Source organism: Condylura cristata, unplaced genomic scaffold (genome assembly GCF_000260355.1).
Source record: "Condylura cristata isolate star-nosed mole 26May11 unplaced genomic scaffold, ConCri1.0 scaffold00020, whole genome shotgun sequence".
Classification (NCBI taxonomy): domain Eukaryota; kingdom Metazoa; phylum Chordata; class Mammalia; order Eulipotyphla; family Talpidae; genus Condylura; species Condylura cristata.
The window spans coordinates 18,608,874-18,634,020 of NW_004567121.1; the positions used below are offsets into that span (position 1 = coordinate 18,608,874).

Here is a 25,147-nt window from a genome sequence, read left to right on the forward strand (position 1 = left end):
TCAGTTGGTTTATAACACAGTGCTTAGGGAGGTCAACTCCTAGGCTCGGTTTCTCACTCTGAACCACAGCCACAGCAAATGACCCCATAGATGTGGAGGTTGGACCCTGGATAAATACAAATGCATGGAAACCATGAAGAAGAGATAAGAAACAAGGCCATGTGAAAAGAAGCCATGCATGATCTCCCTGTACAAAGAATGACGCATTGTTACTAAATTCAAAAGGAAATAATGTAAACTATAAAAGAAAAAACTTAATTGCCCTGTCATGGGCACCCCATGAGTACTGCAATGAATTTAAAGCCCATTGGTATTTTTAGAAGAGAAGGCAAATAAAATGCTAACTCAATTTAAAAGGCAAATCTTGCATGTGACTATAAAAAAATTTTAATATCTGTTCGGATAGTGAATATTATAGATATGAAATCATGGTGCTTGGCATTTCTGCACAGTTCCAGCTGGCAGGCCGTCGCTCCTCGGCGCACAGAGCTCATATCCTGCCTTTCCCAGGAATGAAACATAAGCTATATATTACTTGTTTATATTCTGCTTCATTCCAGGAAAGGATGTAAACCCTGTAAAAGGCCTTGCATTATTCAGCTACCTCTCCTGGCACTTGATCCAAAAGCACCAAATCTACAACGACCATATTTAAGATATTTTGTTTAGCTCGGTACACATAACTCCTCTGTTTTGTGCACAAGGAGAAAATAGCTTAGTTTGGTCAGGAAATTGTGTCATGCATGCTTTCTTCTCCCTCTCCTCTGCCCTCTGGAACCCAGGGGGCATGGGCCTCCATAAATAACATGCTATTCTTAGGTTATCACTGTAAAAAATCATGGGTTGGAACAGCAAACAAGACTTACAGTGGTTCCAAACTAAGATAACCCCCACTGGGGTCCTCATAATCAGCCTAGCAGAGGATTAATTATACCTTTTCATTCCTGAGTGACAGTTGCAAAACAACAAATGTGCAAAGGGATCTTGAAAAATGTCTTTCTCAGAAGGGTTCTGGCTTTGGTGACCCTGCTAGTGGCTGAAAAATGGCAAAACAAAACCTGTAAACTAACCCACTTGTCTAACAAAAGAAGGTAGTTCAGTGGGTTCACAGAGGGCTTTGTCCTTGGTATGAGGCCATTAGTGGGAGCCCCAGGGTCTCCCCACCCTTTGCTCTGTGCATTCAATTTCACACCTAAGGAGAAAAGGAGCAAACCATTTAGAAGCACCTGACATCAGTAACTTGTATTGCTTGGGAGAGAGTTAAACCCTATGTTCTATAATTTATTTTTAAAGATTTATTTATGCAGACAAGAATTGGGGTACAGACCAGAGATGTGGGGGGTGAGAGGTTTCACCTGAGATATAGTAGGGAACAGATCAGACAGATCGATTGAAATACACTGCTGAGGGGAGCAGGGGGTGAGACAGAAGAGGTCTGCTGTGTCATGAGTGTCACCTTCCTGGCCAGGGATCTCAAATTCATGCTACAGTGGCTGTGGATAGATTATAGCTTCACAGTGCTGCCCTCTAGCCCCTTGTGCCACCAGGGAGTTCCCTCTTCTACAATTTCTATACCTGAGGTGAATCTACAGCATAAATTAGTGACTACATATGTTCAGTGTTAAAAAAAAAAAAAAAGAAAAACTGTTCTGAAAGGTGACACAAAGGCCAGAAAGTCCAAATTGAGACTTTGAGGTAATGAAATATTCTTATTCATTGGATATTCATGTGGCCTTCCCGCTACACTCATCATTAGACATTACAAAGGAGAGTAATGCTATTAAAAAAAAAAAAAGGAATAGTGTGATCCAGTGGCAGTGAAGCCAGTACCTCCAGATTCCAGAGTTTATCTTTTTGATTGCTGAGTAGTATTTCAGTGTGTGTGTGTGTGTGTGTGTGTGTGCGCGCGCGCGCGCGCGTGCTTTTGTTTGCATATATATATGCCATGCACTAGGCACTGTTCTCCATAGTGGAGGTGGAGTAATAAACAGGACAGATATTACATTCAGTCCCACAAAGTTCACATTCTAGTGGGAGGAGACACTAACAAAATATGACATTTCAGATGTCAAGGAGGATGGACATGGTTGAAAAGAAAATGGAATCAGAATATTGAGTGTGTGTGAGAGTGAGAGAGAGAGAATGTGTATAAAGCTATTTTAGCAGGGTGGTATGATTCCTGGTACAACTAATCTTCAGCAAATTACTAATCACTCACACCTTGGGTTCTCCCAGTATAGCATGAAGCTTAGAAACTGTGAAAAATGATAGATATATTTTTTTTACTTATATACTTTTTACACTATGTTCATTCTACTCTCAGGTGTAATCCCCATAAAATTACTACCACCAAGATACCCTTGAACAGTCATCAGAGTTGCTTGTGCGCCTCTCTCCCATGTTTTGGTTCCTCTCCATCCCCAGCTGAATGTCTCCAATTTGTAATGAGCCAGCTAGTTTGTCTGCTTTTCCTGATCCCTTAATTTGCTTTCCCTATGTTACTCCTATAAGTGAATCCATCAGGTATTTTTAGCTTTACTTCTGCTTCATTTCAGTGAACATAATCCATCCCAGCTCCATCCATGTTTTTTGCAAATAGCATGAGTTTATCTTTTCTGATTGCTGAGTAGCATTCTATTGTATATATATATCACATCTTAATCTAGTCACCTGTTTTAGGGCATTTAGGTTGTTTCCATATCTTAGTTATTGTAAGTAGTGCTACAATAAACACAGGAGTGTAGGTTTCCTTTCGGATTAATGCTTTTGTAGACTCGACTCCTAGAAGTGGAAATGCTGAGTCATATGATAGCTCCATTTTTAGTAGTTCGAGGGTCCTCTACTCTGTTTTCCATAATGGATCACTTTGCATCCCCATCAACAGTGTAAGATGGCTCCTTTTTCTCCACATCCTCGCCAGCACTTATTGTCCAGTTTTTTTAATATGTGCCATTCCCACTGGTGTGAAGTGGTATCTCATTGTGGGTTTGATTTGCATTTCCCTAATTATAAGTGATGTAGTGATGCTGAACATTTTTCCATATGCCTGTTGGCCATTTGCATTTCCTCTTTGGAGAAGTCTTTTAAGAGCTTCTGCCCATGTTTTGCCTGGGTTGTTTGCTTTGTTTTTGTTGAGTCCTGTGATCTCTTTGTATGCCTTTAAAATCAGTCCTTTATTGGTTGTGCGGTGTATAAATATTTTTCTCCCAATTGGTAGGGTATCTCTTTGGTTTGGTTTATCTCTTTTGCTGTACAGAAGCTTTTTAGTTTGATCCCAGCTGTTTATCTTTTCCCTCATTTTCTTTGCTTTGGAGAGTGATGCTCATCATGGACTGAAACAGCAAGCAAGACTTACAGTGGTTCCAAACTGAGATAACCCCCACTGGGGTCCACAAATCAGCCTAGCAGAGGACTAATTATACCTTTTCATTCCTGAGTGACAGTTGCAAAACAACTAATGTGCAAAGGGATCCAGAAAAACATCTTTCTCAGAAGGATTCTGGGTATGGTAACCTTGCAGGTAGCTGAAAAATGACAAAATAAAACCCACAAACTAACCCACTTGTCTAACAAAGGAAGGTAGCTCAGTGGTTTCATAGAGGGCTTCACCCTTGGTATGAGGCCATTAACTGGACCAAAACAGATCTAAACAGGTTTTTAGCTGTTTGAGATATATGGCATGGAGTTTTCTCCTATATATTGTATGGTTTCAGGTCTTATGTTCAAGTCTATTAGTCTATTTATTTTGAGTTCTTTCTTGTGCATAGTGTGAGGTATATGGCAGTCCAGTTTCCCAGTACCATTTATTGAACTGATTGCCCTTGGTCCATTTACATGTTCTTGGTTCTTTTGTCATAGATTAGTTGTCCGTGTCTGTGGCTTTTTTCAGGATTTTCAATTCAATTACATTGAATTGGAGAGTGTTCCAGTACCATACTGTTCTGATTCTTATGGCCTTGTAATGTGGTTTGAAGTCTGTGGTTTGAAGTGGTACCTCCATTTTCCTTCTTTTAAGTCAGGAGAACTTTGGCTTTTCAATGCTTTCTGTGATTCTCTATGGATTTTAGTTGTGTTCGTTCTTTCTTTGAAGAATACCATTGAGATCTTTGTCATAATTGCGTTGTAATCTGTAAATTGCAATTTTTAAAGCTGTAAATTGCTTTCAGTAGGATGGCCATTTTGATATTAATTTTTTTAATTCATGAACAGGGGATATTTTTCCACTTCATGTGTCTTATTTTAACGTTTTATAATTTTCTGTTTACAGGTCTTTCACCTTCTTTGTTAGGTTTATTTCCAGGTTTTTGTTTTTTGTTTGTTTTTTTGGTACAATTGTAAATGGAATGGTTCTTAAATTTTTTCTTCAGAGTGATTATTTGCATATAGGAAGGCTATATTTTTGTGTGTTGATTTTTGTATCCTGCTATTTTGCAAAACTTTTTTAAATTAGTTTTTCTGTAGAGTAAAAATGTAATTTTTTTCTTAGGCTAATATTTCATATAATATGCTACCTTTGGATTATCAAGTGTTTTCCTTCTCTCTCTGACAGCAGTTACTGTCATGTCATCCCTACCACATGTGTTCTTACCAGACAGTACCTCAGGGTATTAGGGTTTTCTCCCTAACACCCTGTCTGCTTTCAGTTGGAATAGTCTGTATTAGTTAGGATTTAGAAATATCCAATACATGATCCACACTAAGAAATTAGTGATTAAAGATGATTTTGTTACAGTTGAGCATTGCATTGACACAAAAAAGTGTCATTCCTCTTGGATAACCACAGCAGCCCTGGGAGTTTTGAAATCTGGGTATGTCTTCAGCTTCAGAGCCTGTTTAATATCAGGAACAGGCTTGGTAAGAAATAATGCAACTGAGCCCTACAGCATGAGCACCCAGCCCCAGGAACTATGGGATGGGGATGCTGATCTCACCCCCCTAAGTCCCCATCTGTCTGATCCTTAAGGAGCTCCAGATTCCTCCCCCTGAAAAAATGGAGTTGATGGTAGTTACTCACCACCCCCCCCCAACAAACACAATTGGAATTGTCAAGAAGAACAAACAGTGTAGCATCTATGGAAGTGCTATGAAAATTATTAAATGTTATAAAAATAAGAGAGAGATGTCCAAAGACATTTCTTATGCACTTAGTAAGAGCTGTGCTGAGTGCCTTGGAGAGAGACAAGGACAAAACTTTGCATATTCTTAGCAACCTGGAGAACACTATAGCTTATTTTCTGCTCTTTGCATTTCAAATGATATCTCTAGTCAGAATCCAAGTGCAAATGATGAAAGACTTGGGCATTACTGCCCTTCCCAGACATCTCAAGGGCACAAATCTCTTACCAAGCTTGCAAAAAGTACTTTTCAGGTCAAGTGAATATGCAAAACAATTTTGTAGGTTGAAGTCCATAAAATATACTGTTAGTAAATGAAATGTTATGTTCCTGTAACACAAAATATAAAATTAAGGGCAAGGATTTGGACCTTGTTCTATAGCCATTGACCAGAGTGGCTGGAAAGAAACTAAGAAGCACATCATTTCCCTTCACTGCTCATCCTGGGCAACATTGCTAGAGGGTGAAGTTTGTTTTCTAGGATTCTTGTTGTACTTTGTGACCTATTCTAGGCATTTCCTGGCTCTGGACTCCAGGACAACCCCTGATGGCTGGGAAGTGTCTTCATCTTTTCCTCTCCTCCCTTCTCCTTATCTTTCAACTCTGAAATGTACCTACACTGCAGATTTATGTCTGATGCTTCCATCTAAGAATCTCCAGCCATGACTACTGAAAGGATCTGAAATTCAACCCTCCCCCCCTTCCCTGACCCTCTTCACTTTGGTGAGACTTTTTTTTTTTTTCAGTAAATAGTAATGATCTTTTTAATAACACAAATAATGACATAGTCTCTATATAAATAAAAGTAGTTATAAGCAAGGAGTAAAGAAGAAATCATGCATTCTGCAATCCCACCATTTATATTCTTGCATCTTTCAAACTTTAAAATTCTGGGCTATTAAATGCATATACAAACACATATTTACTTACACTTTTAATGACCTTATGCAAGTGTAGTTACTTTCTTGCTTAGCAATGTGTCATGGAGAATTTTCTTTCTTGGTGTACTCTTCACATTGTGATTTTAGCAACTGTACAACATTATGTTATATGAAGTTGCAAGGTTTTTTTTTAATCAAAGATGATGGCCAAGTCAATCGCTATTTTTCTTAAAAAATACAACCATGATCTGGGCCCTCCTTGGTGGCGCAGTGAGTTAAAGCACAGCACTAACAAGCTAAAGCCACTTCAGCAAGAGTTAGATCCTCGCCCCGGAGGTGATCGATAAGGCACAGCAGAATTCTCCTGCCTGCTGCTCCCCTCAGCACTGTACTTGGATCAGTCTGCCTGTTCTGCTCCCCACCCTGTCTCTGGTGAATCCTTTCACTGCCCCTGAACCTCTGGCCTGTACCCCAGTTCTGTATGCACAAATAAATCTTTAAAAAATATATACTACCATGATCATCCCCCTATGTAAAGTTTCACACCTACCATATTATTTCTGAACCCCAGAAGAATTGCTGCCAAAGATTTTGTAAAATTTTGATAGATACCTATGCCTTCCTGATGCATTACATGATTGATCTGTAGGACCCTGGTAAGGCAGGGTGGGAATAGAAGAAGACTCATCAGAACTTTCCAGAAATCTTACCTGTCCTCAACTCTGATCTGCTGCGTCAGCCCTGGGTTGAAATTGTGTGTAGTGACCTTTTTATCATTGCTTCCATTTTCCCATTGAACAGTGTAACCCCTCCAAAAGGGAATGTGCAGAATGAACACCTGTCTAAAGTCACAGACTTAAAATCACTCCCATCCCATCAACCTGAAATTCTCTGTAGTCTGGAGGTGTGAGTGAGGATTGCTGTTTACATTATTCTTTTTTTTTAATCAGATCCTCCTCAGCTATCTCTAGTCTCAACAAGAGTTGGGACACCTGTGTCTTTACCATCTCTGATGTAGGTCTGGAGGGAGGGGACTTGAGAAGGTTCAAAATAGTCTATGGATGGGCATAGTATAGAACAAAGCATAGTAGAAAGGACACAGCTTCAAATGCAAGGGGGTTAAGAGCAAGAACAGGGAGATAGTTGGAAAGGAGGGAAGAGCATCTGGAAGAAAGTTCCATTTTTGAGCCACACCAGTTGTAGCCCTATGATAACCAACAACAGGCCTGGAAAATATACATAATTCAGTTTTAAATCTGTCCTATTTTCCTTTTCAAATTTTCAACATGTTTGTTTGACCTCAACAACCTTCTGAACTTTGTATTAAATAAGGTTATTATAAAAAATAATAGAATTATGGCTCAAAATTGGAAATATAAAATTATTGATGTTATTTTAATTTTTACATATTAAAAAGACTGTATAAATATAATGCCAGGAAAACCTGATACTTAAGGACTCCAAAAAATAACTTTACCAATCAATGAGCTCTACTACTGTTCTAAAAAAGGAAAGGTCTTCCATCAAAATTGTCCTTAATCTTTTTTTTTAATTATTTATTTATGCATACAGAACTGGGATACAGGCCAGAGGTGTAAGGGCAGTGAGAGGACTCACCAGAGGCAGAGTGGGGAGCAGAATAGGCCGACTGACCAAGTACACTGCTGAGCGGGTGGGCCAGGAGAGGTCTGCCATGCCATGTGGATCACCTCTGGGGAGGATGGGAATCGAACTCATGCTGAAGTGGCTTGGGCTTCTTAGTGCTGTGCTTCAACCTGCTGCGCCACTAGAGAGGGCCTCCTTAATCTATTTCTGACCCATACCACTGTAATATTGTGCTAACAGTCAGGCTGGTATTTCTATAAAGAACAGTTTTGCTCATTTTGCCTTCAAATAATCAGCTGTTTCAACATTGTATAGTTAGAAGCTTCAACATGAAGCTTCTGGACATTTTCTTTGGCCACTTTGTCCATTTTAGGATTTGAGGTACACCAGTTCTAGCCCTTGCAAACACATCAGTTTTGTGTGTGAGGCTACACTCAGCAGCCCTGGACTTGTGATGAACATGCAGTCCAGCTGGGGCTTCACTCTGCTCACTGGTCAGCAGGTCTTTCATATGTGGACTTTAACTTTCTCTTCTATAAATGGGGGTAATGTTAGTATCTACCTCATACAGTTGTTTTGTGGATCATATGAGAACTTATTTATGTTGCGTGAACAAGGAGGCCTTGTATGTTAGCTCTGTCTGTCTAGTCACCACCATCACCTGGACATCAGGAGCAGGCATGGTTTCTTTGGATGAAACATTTTCTTACACTGTTCATTTGTATACAATAGTTGATTTCTCCATTCCGGTTTAGTCCCTGTAGACTTCCCACCCCACATCACCCAAAAGCTGCACCATCGTCCCTGTACTCTGGCCTCCCCTTTTTTGACGCATCTCTCTCCCCCTCCCCTGCCTCTATACACATCTGTAGTTTGCAAGTTTTTTTGTCTTTTATTTTTGACCCTTTGTTCTGTTTCTTATATCCCTCCTATGAATGAAACCACACAATATTTTTCTTTTTCCTTCTGACTTATTTCACTGAGCATAACCCCTACTAGCTCCATCCAGGTTGTTTTGAATGGCTTGTGTGTATCATAATCGCTGACAGTATTTCATTGTGCATACTCCTTAGCAAGTATTCCGTTGTGTATATATGCTGCACTTCTTGATGCATTCATGTTTTGGGGTATTTTGGTCATTCCTCTATCTTAGCTATTGTAAATAGTGCTGCAACAAGTATCCGAGTGCAGGTTTCCTTTCAAATTAATGTTTTTGTGTTCCTTGGGTGGATCATAAAAGTGGAATAGCTAGGTCATATGGTAGATCTATTTCTAGTGTTTTGAGGAACCTCTACACAGCTTTCCATAGTGGTTGGACCAGTTACCCCACCAGCGGTGTTAAAGGGTTCCTCTTGCTACATCCTTGCCAACATTTGTTGCCCGTTTTTTAAATATGGGCCATTCCCATTGGTATGAGGTATCTCATTGTGGTTTTGATTAGCATTTCCCAAGGACAGGCGTATTTCCCTGTTATCCTACATAAGCTATATTAACCTGATATACCTGGGTGAAGGAAACCATAATAAAACAAAACCATAATTTTAGTATCAACATTTCCTTTGTTACCACCTGAACAAAGATTTCTGAAATAGGTAATGTTTGTTGTGCAACTACTACTTTTCAGGCTCATTACTGCCTGGAGTGGTCTGTGTGCTTTTTTTTTTTTTTTTTTTTTTGATTTTTGAATAACTATATAGAATTGGAAAGGGGCCAGAAATTCTACAGTGGCCTTCATTCTCCCTATCTTTCCCTGACACCCCCTCACCCCCTGGCAGACTGATACCTGCTTGGGGCTTGTGCTGTGTGCTCTAGGCATTATGCCTTACTTAGTTCCTGCCGCTGGGTTTAACAGCTGTTCATCCTCTTCCACCCAGCTCTGGGCATTGTGTGAGCCAGGTTTCTGGTCTTATGGTGCCTCCTTTCCAGTTTTCCTATCCTTATCCTCCTTCAGAAGTAACTACCCTGCCGTAGCATACACAATCCTGTCTGCTCCAGAACCATATTAACTCACAGCTCAAATGACAACAAGGCTGGGACACACTGCTTTGCCAGGCTGGGGGTGGGAATCACCAGGTCACTGAATGGAATAACTTCCGCCCCAGACAAACTGCCAGAGTTCCTGGAAAGTTTGAAATGTTTTTAGTGACATCAGAGAGTTAGAATCTGATCTTAGAAAATTACAGCAAATCCTCTGAAGTGGGATGCTTGAGCAGGGATGGGGAACTTTGAGTTTCTCCCTTGGGAGTTTCTGAACATCCAGGAAATAATGCATTCGGGGTGTGTTTAGGAGTGGAGTAGTGTTTTCTTTTGAAAACATCTATCAAGTTAGTTTGGAAAGTCAATCAGATAGCACTATTGGTTTGTGCTCATTCTCTTCTCCGCCTGATGATCCTTGAAAGTAACCCCCTATTTTTCTTTTAATTAGAATTCATCTTTCCCTGAATTTAAGATATAATAAAACTTCAGATGCTATGGTGTCTGACATAGTATGGTAATACTATGTCTCAGAGCTAACCTGTCAAGATAAAGAGTAACTAATTTGCTATTTGATAGAAGTTTGCTTTTTGTTGATCCGCTGGTTGGAGTTATTCTACCTTGATTTTACCTTGATAATCTGAAGGAGTTGCCCATGTCCTCCCACAAATGGATCTCAGTCTGGCTAATGGATCTATTTGACTAGGGGATCTTTAAAACATGGGTGCTTATAAAGTCATTTTGAGAGATGCTGGGTTCGGATAGTGAGGTCCTTGTTAACTTTGGGAAAGGTTTCACCAGAGCTCCCCACTCAGAGGTACATAGCAAGTTTCTCAGGAGAGTTTCTCCACAAAACATGTTATCCAAAAGGGCAGGTTTATCATGCAGAGATCAAAAAAGGAATGATGTCATTTTTGGAGTTTGTGGGTTTGGAGTGCAGGGTCATTGGGTTCACTCTGGGAAAGCTCTCCTTTTAGCAGCATGCAGCTAGTACCCCAAATGAGTTTCTTCACAAGACAGAAACAATTAGTTATATTTAAAGAGCAGGTATATTAAGGAAACGGACAGAGGACACTTGTGTAGGCACAAGCTGGCAGGAAGAGCTGCCCCAAAAGGGACAGGCTTGCTGAGAGGCCTGCATGGTCACAGGCAGGTGGCCTCAAGAAGAGCAGCCTGTCCTGAGGGAGGTCAGTAAGGAGTCCTGGCAGGTACAGGTCACAGGCAGGTCGGAGGCTGCTGACCTGCAGTGGGTCTGAGTGGGCAGGAAGCATCTGCATAGGCACAGGTGAACAGAGGACTGCTGCCCCGGCCAGTGCAGACTCTGGACTTATATAGACGTCCTCTCTTTGGGAGGGGCTCACTCCTTGTGAGCCTGGGTTTGCTGATTTTGAATAGAATCTGAAAGGGACAGGAGACCCCACAGTGGGCTCCATATCTTTACCTTTCCCTTTTTGGATCTGTGATAGACATCAACAGGCTGCTACCTGCTTGGATCTTGTGCTTTGTAATCTAGGCCTTGGGGGCTGAGGATCTTGGTTCCTATAGCTGGGTCAGTGGCTATGCTAATGCCCTCTACCCCCAAGTCCCTGCTTGAGTCAGTCTTGCAGTGCCTCTTTTCCATCCCTTCCTCCATCATATAGATGGAGCAGGCAGTAACAGCTGCCCGTTGGAAGGGCAGCCTTAGGGTTGATGGTTGTTGATTTGGGTACCTGTATAATGTCAAAGGGACTGAAGATGGTACATGGCCGACACACTCTATAGCAGTCTGGCACCTACTTGGTTCTTGTGGTCTAGCTACTGGCCCCTAAGACTTTTAGTTCCTATGCTAGGTAAATTGTCACGTGAATCCGTTCTTCCCCCAGCTCCAGGCATTGTGTGAGCCAGGTTTCTGGTCTCGTGGTACCTCCTTTCCAATTTTTCTAATTCTTTTTTTTTAAAGATTTATTTGTGCATACAGAACTGGGGTACAGGCCAGAGGCTCAGGGGTGGCAAGAGGCTTCACCAGAGACAGAGTGGGGAACAGAACAGGCAGATGGACGAAGTACACTGCTGAGGGGAGCAGCGGGCGGGTCAGGAAAGGTCTGCCACGCCATGTGGTCACCTCCAGGGCAGGTGGGAATCGAACTCATGCGGCAGTGGCTTTAGCTTCTCAGTGCTGTGCTTTAACCTGCTGCACCACCAGGGAGGGCCTAATTTTTCTATTCTTAACCTCCATCACTTAGAACATATTCCAGACCAAGAAGCAGAAACTCAGGGTGAGGCTACCAAGTTTCTATCCTTGAAAGGTTACCTGTATGATTCTGATTTGTGGACTGGCATAAATAAGTAGAAGCAGATATTCTGAGCTGCCAACATGCGTCTTCTGGAGCACTTTGCTTAACCTGTTCTCTTATAAATCTACACCATGACACTGTCTCCGTTTCTTTCTCACTCTCTTCAGGGACTTTTATGGGCAGGTATTTAAGTGCTTTTCGCTTTTTCAGTTTTTACAACTCTTCTGCTAACTGGTCATTAATCAAACCTCAGTTATCATCTGAACTCTTGAATGTCACTTGGAAACCAAATAAGTATTTTTTTTTTATATGAACCAGTGGAGTTTGTATGTGCATGAGGGAGTGTGCTTTTCATATTTACTTAGGAAATGAAACATTTTGTTTTTAGTTTTGACATTTCTTGGCTTGAGTTACAGTAGAATTAGCACAAGTAGTAAGTAGTTCCAATTGAGTAAGACAAAAAATATATACATAAAAGTAAAAAAATAGAAGGGAATATATATACACATACACGATCACATACGTACAGTATATTTGTATTGTGTGTGTATTACTTATAGCTAAAAGGCAGGTATCTTTGCTTGTGTAAGATTAGGGCTTTATAGAAGAAAATTCTAATGTATTTTCATGACTTAAGTTTTATGGAATTTTCAGGATTTTTTTATTTATACAAACTTTTTATTAAAACCCATTTAAGAATATCACAAATCAAATACTGTGCACCAGTTATAACCCTTATGAAAACACAAGGTAGACTCTAATATTTTAGGCGAAACAATTTAAAAACTTGTCATCCTAACCATTTCTAGTACACCATTTTTTCAGCTGTGTTATGCTTACATTTTTGCAAACAATCTCCAGCCCGCTTACCAAATTACAACTGAAGTTCTGTAACCATTAAACAATAATTCTCCATCTCTCCCCAATCTACCCCCTTCACTTTAGGTCATGGAAACCGAGATTTTTAAGAATAATTTTATGTTCTATCACTTTTTTGAAAGTATGGGATCATAAGTCAGGGCGGGTTGTAACACCCTTTAACGTTTTACTAACATTAAGAATCAAGTCAACTCCTTACCACTTATGATTTCTCTTGGAATTGTACTCCAATGTGTTATAAAAATAGCTAATAATATCAAACATTTTTATGTGCCAGGCCCTTTTCTGAGTATGGTTCATGTGAACTCATTTCTTTTACTTTATAGAACCCTATAAAGAAAAGTAAATGTCTTACCTGGCAGGTGAAGGAGCCAGAATTCAACTAAGTTACAAACTTCCCTCCTCCCTTGGTTGTTCAGTGTAGCCACGCTAGGAACCAGGATTAAAACAAACAAAAAACTACAACAGAGCTTGACAGTGAGATGACCTCTGTCAGAGGGCATCAGTGCTTCCAAGAGAAGTCAACTACCCCTTCTCTCCACTTAGCTGGCAACTCCCCCACCCCCAACTGTGCGCACTTGGAGCAATAACCCCAGTACCATGACTTAGAGCTAGTTATTAAACCTTGGTTCAATAAGGCACTTGTTAAAATGCCTCTTCCTGCTTTCTGTAGAGTCCGATTAAATGAGTTGAGTTGTGTTTACAGGGCTCTCCCTGTGTCCAGTGCAGAGGTGGGTACACTTGCTTGACGTAACAGTGTCTGAAATTCAGGCACTGCTGCCATCATTTGTACCATGGCTTCATCCATAGAAATGGACGGCTGGCCACAGTGATTGCACGTCACTTATTTTGCCGCTGTTTGGTTTAAAAGGTGATGTCTCTCCTGTGGTTTGCATTCTATCAGTGGCAGAATCTTCAGGTCTAGAGGTCTTTCCTTCCTATGGTCTTGGAATATTCCAAGTAGGTCCTTATTGGTTATCGTAGTTAAGTCTAATGAAGGAGGGTGATCATGGACAGACTTCTACAAAAAAGCAAAGTCACATCACTGGTGAATTTAGTAACTTGATGCAGTATGTCCCCCACCCAAGCAGTACAGTGAGGGAGAACCTTGACAGTCTAGTGTAAATACAGTGGTTTAGATTTCCAAGCGATGTTATGTAGTTCAAAGATACTTCTTTATACATTGGTCAGAAAAACAGAAAGCAATACTAGCCAATGTTGAATGGAATGTTTTTGAAGATCACTTTTGCTACACATCATATCACTTGAGGTGCAGTTGCCAAGAACCTAGCAATGATGCTAAGTGAGGACTTACCATACTTTATTTTAAAGACTTATTTATGCATATAAGAATTGGATTGCAGACCAGAGGTACAGAAGGAGAGAGGATTCACCAGAGACAGCATGGGGAGCAGAATAGGCAGAATGACTGAAATACACTGCTGAGGGGAATAGCAGGCAGGTGAGAGAGGTCTGCGGCACCATGTGGGTCATCTCGCTGGCTGGGGATGGAATGAGTGCTGCATTGGCTGTGGTTAGCTTCACAGTGCTGTGTTTTAGTCCATTGCACCACCAGGTAGGACCCTCACATTTTATTTTAGATGAGGAAACCAGAACCTAAAATAATGGAGCCTTACCCAAAAAAACATCAGGTAGTTAGAAGATTCAAGAGTCTCTCCTTGATGAAGCTTCGCCCACTGCTGCATTAGGAAACTGCATTCCTGGCCTATGTCTCACATGGTGGTGACATGCAGGAAGCAACGTGCCTCCTAAGCTGGCTCAAAGCCAGTTAAAATCCGTCAACTCCCGAGCATTAAGCAGCTAGCCCCGAACAGTACAGTCAGAGCCAAGAAGAGTAAGCCAACTAGGATGGAAGCCCTTGCTCTAGAGAATGACAATCCTACATGTGACCTGCAGGACTGTAAGAGCTATCCTTCCACTGAAGAGACGCTTAAGGTTTTAGTCTGTAAGTAACAACAAGGTTTGAAATATTGTGGAGGAGGGGGGCAGGAGTGGACCTATTTCTGCATATTCACCAGATAATTTGGCCAAGGTTATACACAGTGAACTTGAGAAAGGACTGTAAAGAATAACGTCTCGGCCCTCCCTGGTGGCTCAGCGGGTTAAAGCACAGCACTGAGAATCTAAAGCCGCTTCCGTATGAGTTCGATTCCCGCCTGCCCTGGAGGTAACCACATGGTGTGGCAGACCTGCCCACTGGGCCCCCCTCAGCAGTGTACTTTGTCGATCTGCCTGTTCTGCTCCCCACTCTGTCTCTGGTGAAGCCTCTCACTGCCCGAGCCTCTGGCCCGTACCCCAGTTCTGGATGCATAAATAAATATTCCTGATTTATGGCCATAAATACTAAGAAGGCAGGATCAAAAAGCCAAAGACTAATCTAAAATTAGAATGTGAGATGGGAGTTAAAAGCAAAGATTCCTAGTAGAGAATTGGCCATATGATTGTAACATGTCTTACTTTGTGTTGTGAGTTGCACTAGAAATCTGGTTCATATACTTGTATTTATGGGACAAGCTCTGAAGATGCTTGCAATCTCTCTGCATCCACAGAACTAGCGCTTTCTCTGATTTCACGTTGGAGAATAGTATCTGAATGGTTTCTGCTTTGTCAACCATAAAGTGGTTATGGACAGCATGCAGGGCAGGGATTTGCAAGGCCTAACATATGGTGTGGAGTGTTATATGCGATTAGGTGCAAAGCAGTGAGAGAAGATAATTTGGGGAGATCCCACTTTGGAAGTGCTGTCTCCATTGGAGCTAAGGTTAAGGGTTTGGACTTGCCTGTGTTTCTACAACTTTTCTGATGTAGTTTTAAAATTAAAAATGGACAAAACCCCCGATGGATAAGCCAGGTAAATAAACCCAGATTCAGAGCATTTCATAAATGAAATGTTTCACTTTTTTATATGACAAGCTAGTCGCTTTGATTAATAATTTTTAAGGAACCCAGAGGAAGGCATTTGAAGAGGAAACTAAAAAATCCTCATGTGATCATCACAATAATAGGTGGCTGAAAAATGGCTTGAGGAAATTGCAACAGACCCAGAAATTCCCTGTATTTCAGGCAAAAGGACTAACTTGGGTGATCCGTGGCTCCAGATAATCTGATTTGATGTTTCATCCCCTGCTGAAACAGTGGTAGAGGTATCATGCAGGAGAACAGGTTTTGTGCAGAGAGACAGGGTTCCCAGAAATTCATCGTGCCACATGCTAAACAGGTGAGAAACAGCAGCAGGGCGCCTGGAGTTGCAGCATAGGAAGGGAATGCCCCCCAACTAACAGCCATCTGCTCCCCACCAGCTAGCGCCACACTACTCCAGTCCAGAACTGCAGTGCAGGTATGCGTTGGTGGCAGCTGGCTGCTTCCTGGGACACTGTCTGTCCCTGAGAAAGCAGAGCAAAGCAGTTATTTTGCTTGTTTTTTTGAGGCTGCACTTTTCCTAATAATAATAAAGTACAAGCAACCATTAAGAGCTGTCGTGCCTGGCCTCTGCAATAGTACTGATCAGGAGACCATGTATGTTCCTGGATGCACCCTCTAGGAGCACAGGGGAAAGCGCAACCTACCCCTCCAAACTTTGCCCCCACTGATACAGAGTGGCTGGTGAGAACCAGTTTCAAAGGTTGCATGAAATGCACTGAAAGGAAAGGACACTGGGTGGGGCAGCATAGTTCTAAAAGCAAACAGATTTGATTAAAAAACCTGTTCTGACCAGCACCCTAAACTGTAGGGAAGGAATAACATCTCCCTAGGGCTAAGAGAGTTGAATGAAGATAAAGATGTAATATGGGTAGCATGAAGCAAGCCGAGTTGGCCTCAGTTGCTTTCATTCTTAGCAATAAACTCAGCTATCCATCAGAGAGGCCAGAATCAATGAGACAAGCCTGCAGGCTTGACCAGCACCCTTTCAGAAAGACTGAAGTTTCGAATGCAGCAGCCTAAATCATCTGCTCACCAGCAGTGAACCTGCTGGGCTGGTATAAACTTACTTGTGTTGTCTGTTCCCCAGTGGAGTATTAACCCAAAGAGGTGCTAGCAACAGAACAGCAGCAGGAAGGAGAAGCTAGCCCAGCTCTCAACTAGATACCCTCGGACCACAGCCCATGACAGAATCCCCTTAGTAATGCACAGCTGCTATTACTGGCTTTAGATGTGTCTTCCCTTTGACAGTTATTAACAGATACTACAAACGCCCTGTACATGGAGTTTTGCAAAGACAGCTGAAAGAACTTGGTATCAGTAAGTAGGAAACCCTGTAGAAAAGCAAGTAAGCTACTTGCAAGCTCTGTTAGATGTGTAATAAAGGGAGCTATTGCAGATCCTACCTCATTTCAAGATAACAAAGGTCTACTCTTACTTTGTACTGAGCAGCATCATAAATATATCATATATGACACTTCAACTCGGCTGTCAGGCGGGTGCCACTGTGCCCACCTCAGATCAGGAGTGTAGCCCTCAGAGGCATAACCTGCCTACGGGCATGCAGTCTGGCTCAAGGTATTTTAACTCACCCTGCACTTTACTTGTCAAGGAGTTATAAATCACTCCTCTCCTACTCCCTGCGTGATTTATAACTTCATGTTCCAATGAAGATGCATTCAGGGTTATGGTGAACAAAGAACTTGGAGTATGGGCTTGGTACCCAATGCACGGTGTGAGGTAAGAAGGCACAATAAGCAGCCGTCACCTTGAAGGCAGGAGCCCTGAGCTCAGACCCTGACACAGCCGCCTCCTTGCTGTGTTACACCCACAGCTTGTCACTAAGCTGCACGTCCTCCTCTAAAGTCCCCTCATCTAAGAGAATAGTCACAGGCCAGGAAGTAGGCGACTGTTTCCTATTCATAAGGCTGTAGGCAACTGTCAGATGTTATTATAGTTCAACTTATGACTGAATCTTACAAAGTATCTCTTGGCCTCTTAGCTCTCTCAAATACAAACTGGAGTTGATGACAGAGCATCTTCCAGCCCTGGGCTCCAGGATTATGATCCCACATAGCTGGAGGGGCCTGTACCCAGCCTTGAGAAGGGGGCTCCAGTGATTCTATTGTGGTGGGTGCCAACCACTCCTGGAAACCTTGCCCATGCTCAATAGTACAAGCAACTGGGGTGACTCTGGGGAAGGCGCTTGCCCAAGGTCACCTGGCAATCAGTAACTGCCTACCGCAGAACCCCTCATTCCGTCCGCGGGGGCTCACCTGCACAGCCATGCCTTCTGCTGGCCACTGGGTTTTGTCTAGAGAACAAAGCACCTCCACCAGATGAACTGACTGTCAGCGCCTTTGTCTTCTTCCTCTGCAGATACATTTGCGAGCAAGGTGGCGGCCACCCAGGACCAGTACGCAGACGCGTCCATAGGCAACGTCACTGGCAGCAACGCGGTGAACGTCTTCCTGGGGATTGGCGTGGCCTGGTCCATCGCTGCCATCTACCACGCAGCCAACGGGGAACAGTTCAAAGTCTCCCCAGGCACGCTAGCTTTCTCGGTCACGCTCTTCACCATTTTTGCTTTCATCAATGTGGGGGTGCTGCTGTATCGGCGGAGGCCAGAAATCGGAGGTGAGCTGGGTGGGCCCCGGACTGCCAAGCTCCTCACATCCTGCCTCTTTGTGCTCCTGTGGCTATTGTACATTTTCTTCTCCTCTCTGGAGGCCTACTGCCACATAAAAGGCTTCTAAAGGAACAATCAGATATAGTAAATTTATATATATATATATACATATATACATAAAAATTATGTATAACGAACAGAGGAAACTGACATTTGTCATGTTCACTTACCTGCTGATGGAACCCAGCTTCAGAAGCATTCTCTGTACTAGGGCGGAGTGAGACCCATCACCTCCCATCCCCCGGGGCATCGTGACACTGACCGAGGCATGGAGGCAGGGCCATTTTGCAGCTCAGCCTGGAAGGGCTGTGTTCTCTCCAGATTCACAAACCCTTAAGTCTTTGTTTTCTGTTTTTGCTTCACTTTTGGTGGGGGTTGGGGAGGTAGTTGATGTTAGACTTTTGTTTTATTGTGTTCTGTTTTGTTGGATCTGGGCTTTTGCTCTTCTTGTGGGAGGTAATGACCATTCCAAATGCAAATGAACTTTTGGGTTAAAAAGAAAAAGAATTGCAATCCATTGCAATGACGCTCCTTTTTCCAAAACACTTTAAACATGATTTTGGATTAAAAAACTATACAGGCATGGAAGAAGAAAAGGTATGCTTTTACTACATTACTAAATTTCATGGAACGTGAGTACAGGAGAAAATGTTCTCTAAAAGCAGCTCGGGAGCTTGAACAAGGCCAGGAAAAGCGATGGTTCCAGACAGGGTCTGATGGTTAAGATGTGCCGCCTGGCACTCTGCTCAGATACAAGAGTAATGTGCCTAGATGCCCAGGAACATGCAAAACCCTTTCATATCTTAATTTCTAGACTGATGAGCAAGCCCCATACGCTGGTGTTCCAGCCTAGCTGAGTCAACGGGTCCCCCCCCCCCACCCCCCCCCCCCCCCCCCCGCTCCTCCTGCCCACCAACCCTCATGCAAACAGGAAGAACAACCCCGTTCAAAAGGCACCTCACCTTTTCCATTTGCATCAACCTGTGTCCCAGTCCCTTGTGGCTGTTGCCTGGGATTGTTCGTCCATTTTATTTACAGAAGCATCCATGGCTTGCACAGTCCCGTTCCAGTCATGACTGAACATCTGCTCCTTTTTCATGTGCCTGTTTGGGAATGTTGTTGTGATACCTGTTACACCATGCATGGATGAAAAACAAAGCCCAGTGTATCTGTACATAGTAGAGTAGCGTCTATACTGTTCTCCCATTCAGCGATGCTGGTTGAACATTGAAGAATAAGTGAGTTTTCCTTTCGCCTATGCTGTAACTTTTGTGTTACTGAATTGGATGGTTACTATGGATAAAAGGAGAAAATGACGTATTGTTCATGGATCTGCACATTCATTTATGAGAAGCAATAACTGCCATGTGGGAAGCTAAAGGGACTGAGGGGGCAGCAGGCAGATTACAAAGCATGTTTGTGGAAATTTAGCCACATGGAACACACGGGCCTCTGAGAACCACCTGTGGATTCGGAAGGCGAGAGAAAAGGGGGTATGTTAGGGCACCTCCATTTCCACAGTTCCCCTCCCCCGAGAGTATTTATTTCACAGCTTTTCTGTCTGGCACAGATGGTAGATAGTGCTTGTTGGTTTTGTTTTCCTATGTAGAGGCTATTTTGAGCCCTGTTTCTTTGACCATTCAGACCCCTGTGGTAGTATTTACAGTTCCTGAGTAAACGGTATGGTGAACAGTGGGCCTTTAAAAGTGCATCCCCTCAACTTAGAACAAGCCTTAAAGAGGGAAGACGGGTGCCTCCCAGGAGGAGCTTTCCCTCTGAAAGGAAAAGCTTTCAAAGTACTACAAAGCCTGCATGAACCTAACATTCCAAACTAGTGAGTCCACTGATGAGGAAAAGTGGTGACTTTGGTGACCTCTCAAAGCTATTGCCATCTCTGGGCCAGACTGGAGACATGGCTGACCCTCTGTACTGATTCAGAAATACTCAAACACTGTTGAGATTTGTTTTCACTTCCACTTATTCGACATGATCATTCCTTGTTTAATAAACATTTTGATGAAGAATTCAATACTGGTCATCCATTCAATACGCCAAGTACGGTGCTACCTCTTGGGACTAAACCATGAATAAGATGCCCCAGGTCCCTACCCTCAAGGAGTTCCTGGTTCCTCATATTGCTGTGTCTGTGAGTAAAAGTCAGCAGGCATACGGAAACAGTTATCTTGCTAGGAAAAACACAACTATGAGTCCTTTTAACGAACACATTGAAACTGTACAATCACAAATATTTAACTAGCTAAGATTTTCTCTGAGTTTAAAGCATAGGTTAGGACAAGCATCCTTGGCCAGTTTTGGACATAAGGATTTTGCACCAAGAAAGGCAATTATGCTGGTGTTCCAGCTCACTCAGGCCCAATTCATCCCAGCTTTGCCTTTGTAGTGAAACAACGAAACCTATGCCCTAACTCCTATACAATTCCTCCTGTCTCATAGAGCTTCTTACCTGACTGCAGCTCAATACTAGGGGCCTAACTTCTTTGGGGACACACTCTAACCCATTTTTTTTTTAAATCACTAAACAGAAAGTTAGCCTAGAAACACCAAGTAAATATAATCAAAGGATGTGAGTTGTTTAAACATTAGAAAGATTTTTGCACTCATTTTTAGCCATATTTGGAATGTCAATCATCTAGCAAATTTTCACAGAGAACATTAAGAAATTTTTGTGGTTGGTTAATTTTAATTTCAAAGCTTTTTGGTTTGTTTGCTTTTTAAATTTTCATGTTCTAGGGAAAATATTCTGGTTATTCAGGGTTGTTATAGTTGTGTAAAATTATTTCATTTTGTTTGATGATTTTATTTTATGTGTATTGTGCACAGTTTTAGGGGGTAAATGCACTAATTGTGCTGTTCCTTATATGGTACACATTATTGACACAGTCAAATAAAATTTCTAATTGTTTCTGATTTAATCACTCGTGATACAGCATATTCTGTATGGAGTGTTCTCTCTCTCCTCATTGTCATCTACTTCATTATTTTTTATTTTCATGTTTTGAAGAAATAAAGGCAAAAGAGATTATTGTGCAATTGTTCTCCTCATCCACAACAAAGAAAAAACAGGTGTTAAGTATTCAACTTTTGTCAATGTCAATCCTATTGTCATGTCTCCTTTCTAATGCCCAGAAAGAGAACATGTGCTAAATATCAACTATTTTTCCATTTCATTATTATTTTTACACCTTTAAATACCGCCTTCTACCTTTCTGCATCCAAGAACATGGGACTCATAAATCACGACACATCTAACCATCTTTCACCATGCAGAATATTAAATCAATAAAACTTTAAATGGCAACAAAAGTAATTTGATGACCAGAATAGCCCTGACCATTAAACAGTCTTTCTTAACAATTCAATGACCCAATGATCCTCAAGCTCTTATGAGCTAATTTTAATTATTTCAAAGGTTCTGATTCAAACCTTCCACCAGTGAAGATTATATATCTCCTTGCTTTTTGTGGTTCACAATATAAACGCTCCAGTTTTTGATGTTCAAATAAATTATCAATGTTGTTTTATACATTTTATTGCTCTCACTGACCGTGACTATCCCGAATATAACATCTTTTCCCCAGTGGACTCACTATTCATAAAAGTTCACCACCTACCCTGACTTCTCCAGAGGGCTTGACTTAGTGGTGGTTGCACAGCCGAGTTCATTTGGTTTGATTCCAACCTGTCAAAATAAAGTGAGATTGATTGGTTGCTATCTCTGCATACATCTGAGAACTTTATAGAAGTGATTGAAAAATAAGTTTCCTCTGGTAGGTGAGGAAGACCTCATTCTCTAATAGTAGCATATTTCCCCTACTCAAGAATTTAAAGCAGCCTCTAGAAGACACAGCAGTTTCCTGACTCAAGATGTAGAGACCCTCTTTTTGATTCTGGTTTTCTATCTCTGATTTTAGGCAGTTATATCCAGAGCACATTTTGAGTATAGTTTCACAACTTTCAAAAGATTTTGGCCATTTTCTGTTCGACAACATACATTGCATCTCACTCCAACCAACATGTGGCATTTGACTTTTGATGTTAGTAATCATTTTACTTAGTCAAGGCATTCCAGCTGTTGAAGTTGAGGATTTCAATTGACAAATGCACTAGGTGAAAAAGACATAAAATCATACTTTACAAAGAAAGACACTGTTAAGAGTGGTTTCATTCAGATCTACCTGCCAGTTTTCATTAATAGCTTTCATTTCTGCTCCTCTTTCATCTAACCACATTATCTTCTAACCAGAAAATTTCAAGTGACGGGCAGTCTTGATAATATTCTACTTACAAAGATAATACAGGAAGAGGAAACAATTGTAATAGATAATTCATTTTTGGAGCTTAATTAGGTCATGGTTAATCATTTCCCAAAGCAGAGACTATCTTAACTATAGAAGAACTGAGTTTGGAACCCCAAAGGAGAGAGCACTTCAGCTACCCAGCCCGCAGGAAATGGTAAGTATCTAGTTTACTGTGTCTCTTTTTTTCCCCCTACTTTTCCTGCTGAGATGTCCAAAAAGATGAGGTTTTTTTTTCCCCCATGTTCAGTTTTATCAAAGATCCTCTGATTTAATCTCCTAAGGGGTATTTAAAATAGTGGTTATTGTATAAATTATTTGACTGACATACTCGTAGAGAAAAATATAACCTCATAACTTTAAAAAAAAACAGAATGACTTATTAAAGCCAGACCCACATCTTCACAGGAAAAGCTGCTGCTCTGAATCAGCTTATCTATAATCAGTGCAGGATGTCATAGCTGCTTGAACTACACGTTCTCTTTATCATGTGGTAGTAAACTTTTACAAAGGCTGTTCCCAAGGGAATAGGTCATCTTAATTTTTTCCCTACGTCCAACCTGTACAGTCCTTCTATGGCTACTGCCACCCTGTGCATTACCCTGGGTCATGTCACCTCTCTGCACTGGGGAAGAGGTGCATGCTGAAAATGCTTTGGGCATGATTTTGTGAAAAATAAACTTGGCATAGGAAGAATCAAGTCTAATAATACTCCACATAGCAAACAGTCATGAGATTATATAGCACTATAGATGTCTTGCATAGATGATTCCCTATAACACCACACTATAACAGTTGTTGATTTTAGTCCTCTAAATCTCTTTTTCTTGCTTCGTTGGTCATATACCTATCCTTTGAGTCTATCAACATATGTAGATATGGATTGGGAATAAGAAAACATGCAGATACATACATACATACACACACACACACACACACACAGCCCCAACTCCCAGGAAAGTTTGCACAAAGGCAATATAGGTAATCAACAACAGAAAAGCATAATATATAGTTTCCACACCTCCAAGAAAATATGAGTAGGTCAAATACCTCTCTGGGGATTATATTACTAACATACTAATGGTTGAAAAAAAAATCATTTTACTAATGAAGCGCACCGAGTTTTTAGCTAACTTCATTGTATTAAGTCATTGATGACAGCTAATAAACAATCTAGTCTTCTAAATTTGATGACTATAATGTCAGATCTACCTAGCCAAATCCAAGAGATTTAGGGAAAGAAGGGAATAAATTTCCTAGAATAATTAAAGTGACCTGTACTAGAAATTGTTTTTCACCTGGAGAATCTGGCCCAGAGATTTTTTAGATACTTTTTTCATATATATTCTGAAGTTAAAAAAAAATAAACCTTTAATTTACAGAACTTTTTATTAATCTTTTGAAGTTCAGTATTAGGGCAATAGATAAATCCTTGCTAAAGATGTAATTCTTGGTTTTCAGTTACTCATTCTTTCCAAATGGGAGGAAATATTTTATTGAATAATTAAAATATGCCTTTTTCAAAATATTTTCCTAACAAAACATAAAATAAATTATACAAATATTTCAGACAAAAGAGATGATTCAGATGTCAGTATTAAAATAATTTTCTCTACTTTTCTATACCTTAAGCTATGCTCTTCTGAACATTAAACGTGAAAAATATGTCAAGAAAGAAAGATTTTACATTCCAGTATTCATATAATTGGGTGTTATGGAACAAATAATAATTTGAGTAAGCATTATTGGTGTTTTTGAGAAGAGCAGTTTTAAAAATGAAACTGACACAAAGAAAATGCATTAAAATTTCAGGCTACGCCTTGTCTAAGATATTTGAAAATCATTACCCATAAGATAGATGCCCAGTTCCCAGAAACTATTTAAACAGGTCCTTAGTTTTCATATGAACATCAAAGCTGGATATATGTAACCCTTTAATTTGGCAGACAGAAAAATATGCCTTTGGCCCACTTTCCCATATTAGTGAGTTTTTTGTAGAATACATTAGGTGTGTCATTAAAATGCCTTCAAAAATTTCCTGCCGTTCTTTTTTTTAAGCCATCACAACCTAATACCTTGACAATCCTATGTGTTGAATTCCATCCTGGTACTGTAACTTACATTTTGGAGTTGATTTTAATATTTAAAGTAATTGGGACTTCAGGTAGAACATTACACTTGAGTCTAACCCAAGTAAATAAGGTCCACATAGGCCTCCTAGTAGGTAAAACACTGCGGAAACAACTGGTTTGTTCATAGATGGTAATTGCAAGTGCTTTCAATCTTCTTTCTACAGAGTTGCCATTTCAACTAGTGCACAAGTTAAAAAAAAAATCTTTCAATACTAGTTTGAAGATCATTTGTGAGAATCAGACATGTTTTCAGCAATAACTAATCTCTGTCCCATCTCGTTCTACAGCACAGAGGTAAATATACTAATACAGAAATAGATGATGTGTGTCAAATAACTTGAATT

The 25,147-nt window shown here is 41.0% G+C and overlaps 1 protein-coding gene across 3 annotated transcripts in view; it reads left to right on the top strand.

Moving 5' to 3' along the window:
* The window catches only part of SLC8A1 (solute carrier family 8 (sodium/calcium exchanger), member 1), a 293,942-nt gene extending 274,735 nt beyond the window's left edge, over positions 1–19,207 (top strand). For all 3 annotated transcript variants that reach the window (XM_012727671.1, XM_012727672.1, XM_012727673.1), the window contains one exon: positions 18,046–19,207. In XM_012727671.1, the coding sequence (XP_012583125.1) occupies positions 18,046–18,422 (377 nt within the window). In that variant the 3' untranslated portion in view covers positions 18,423–19,207. The remainder of the gene's footprint in view (positions 1–18,045) is intronic.
* Positions 19,208–25,147: the final 5,940 nt, after the last annotated feature.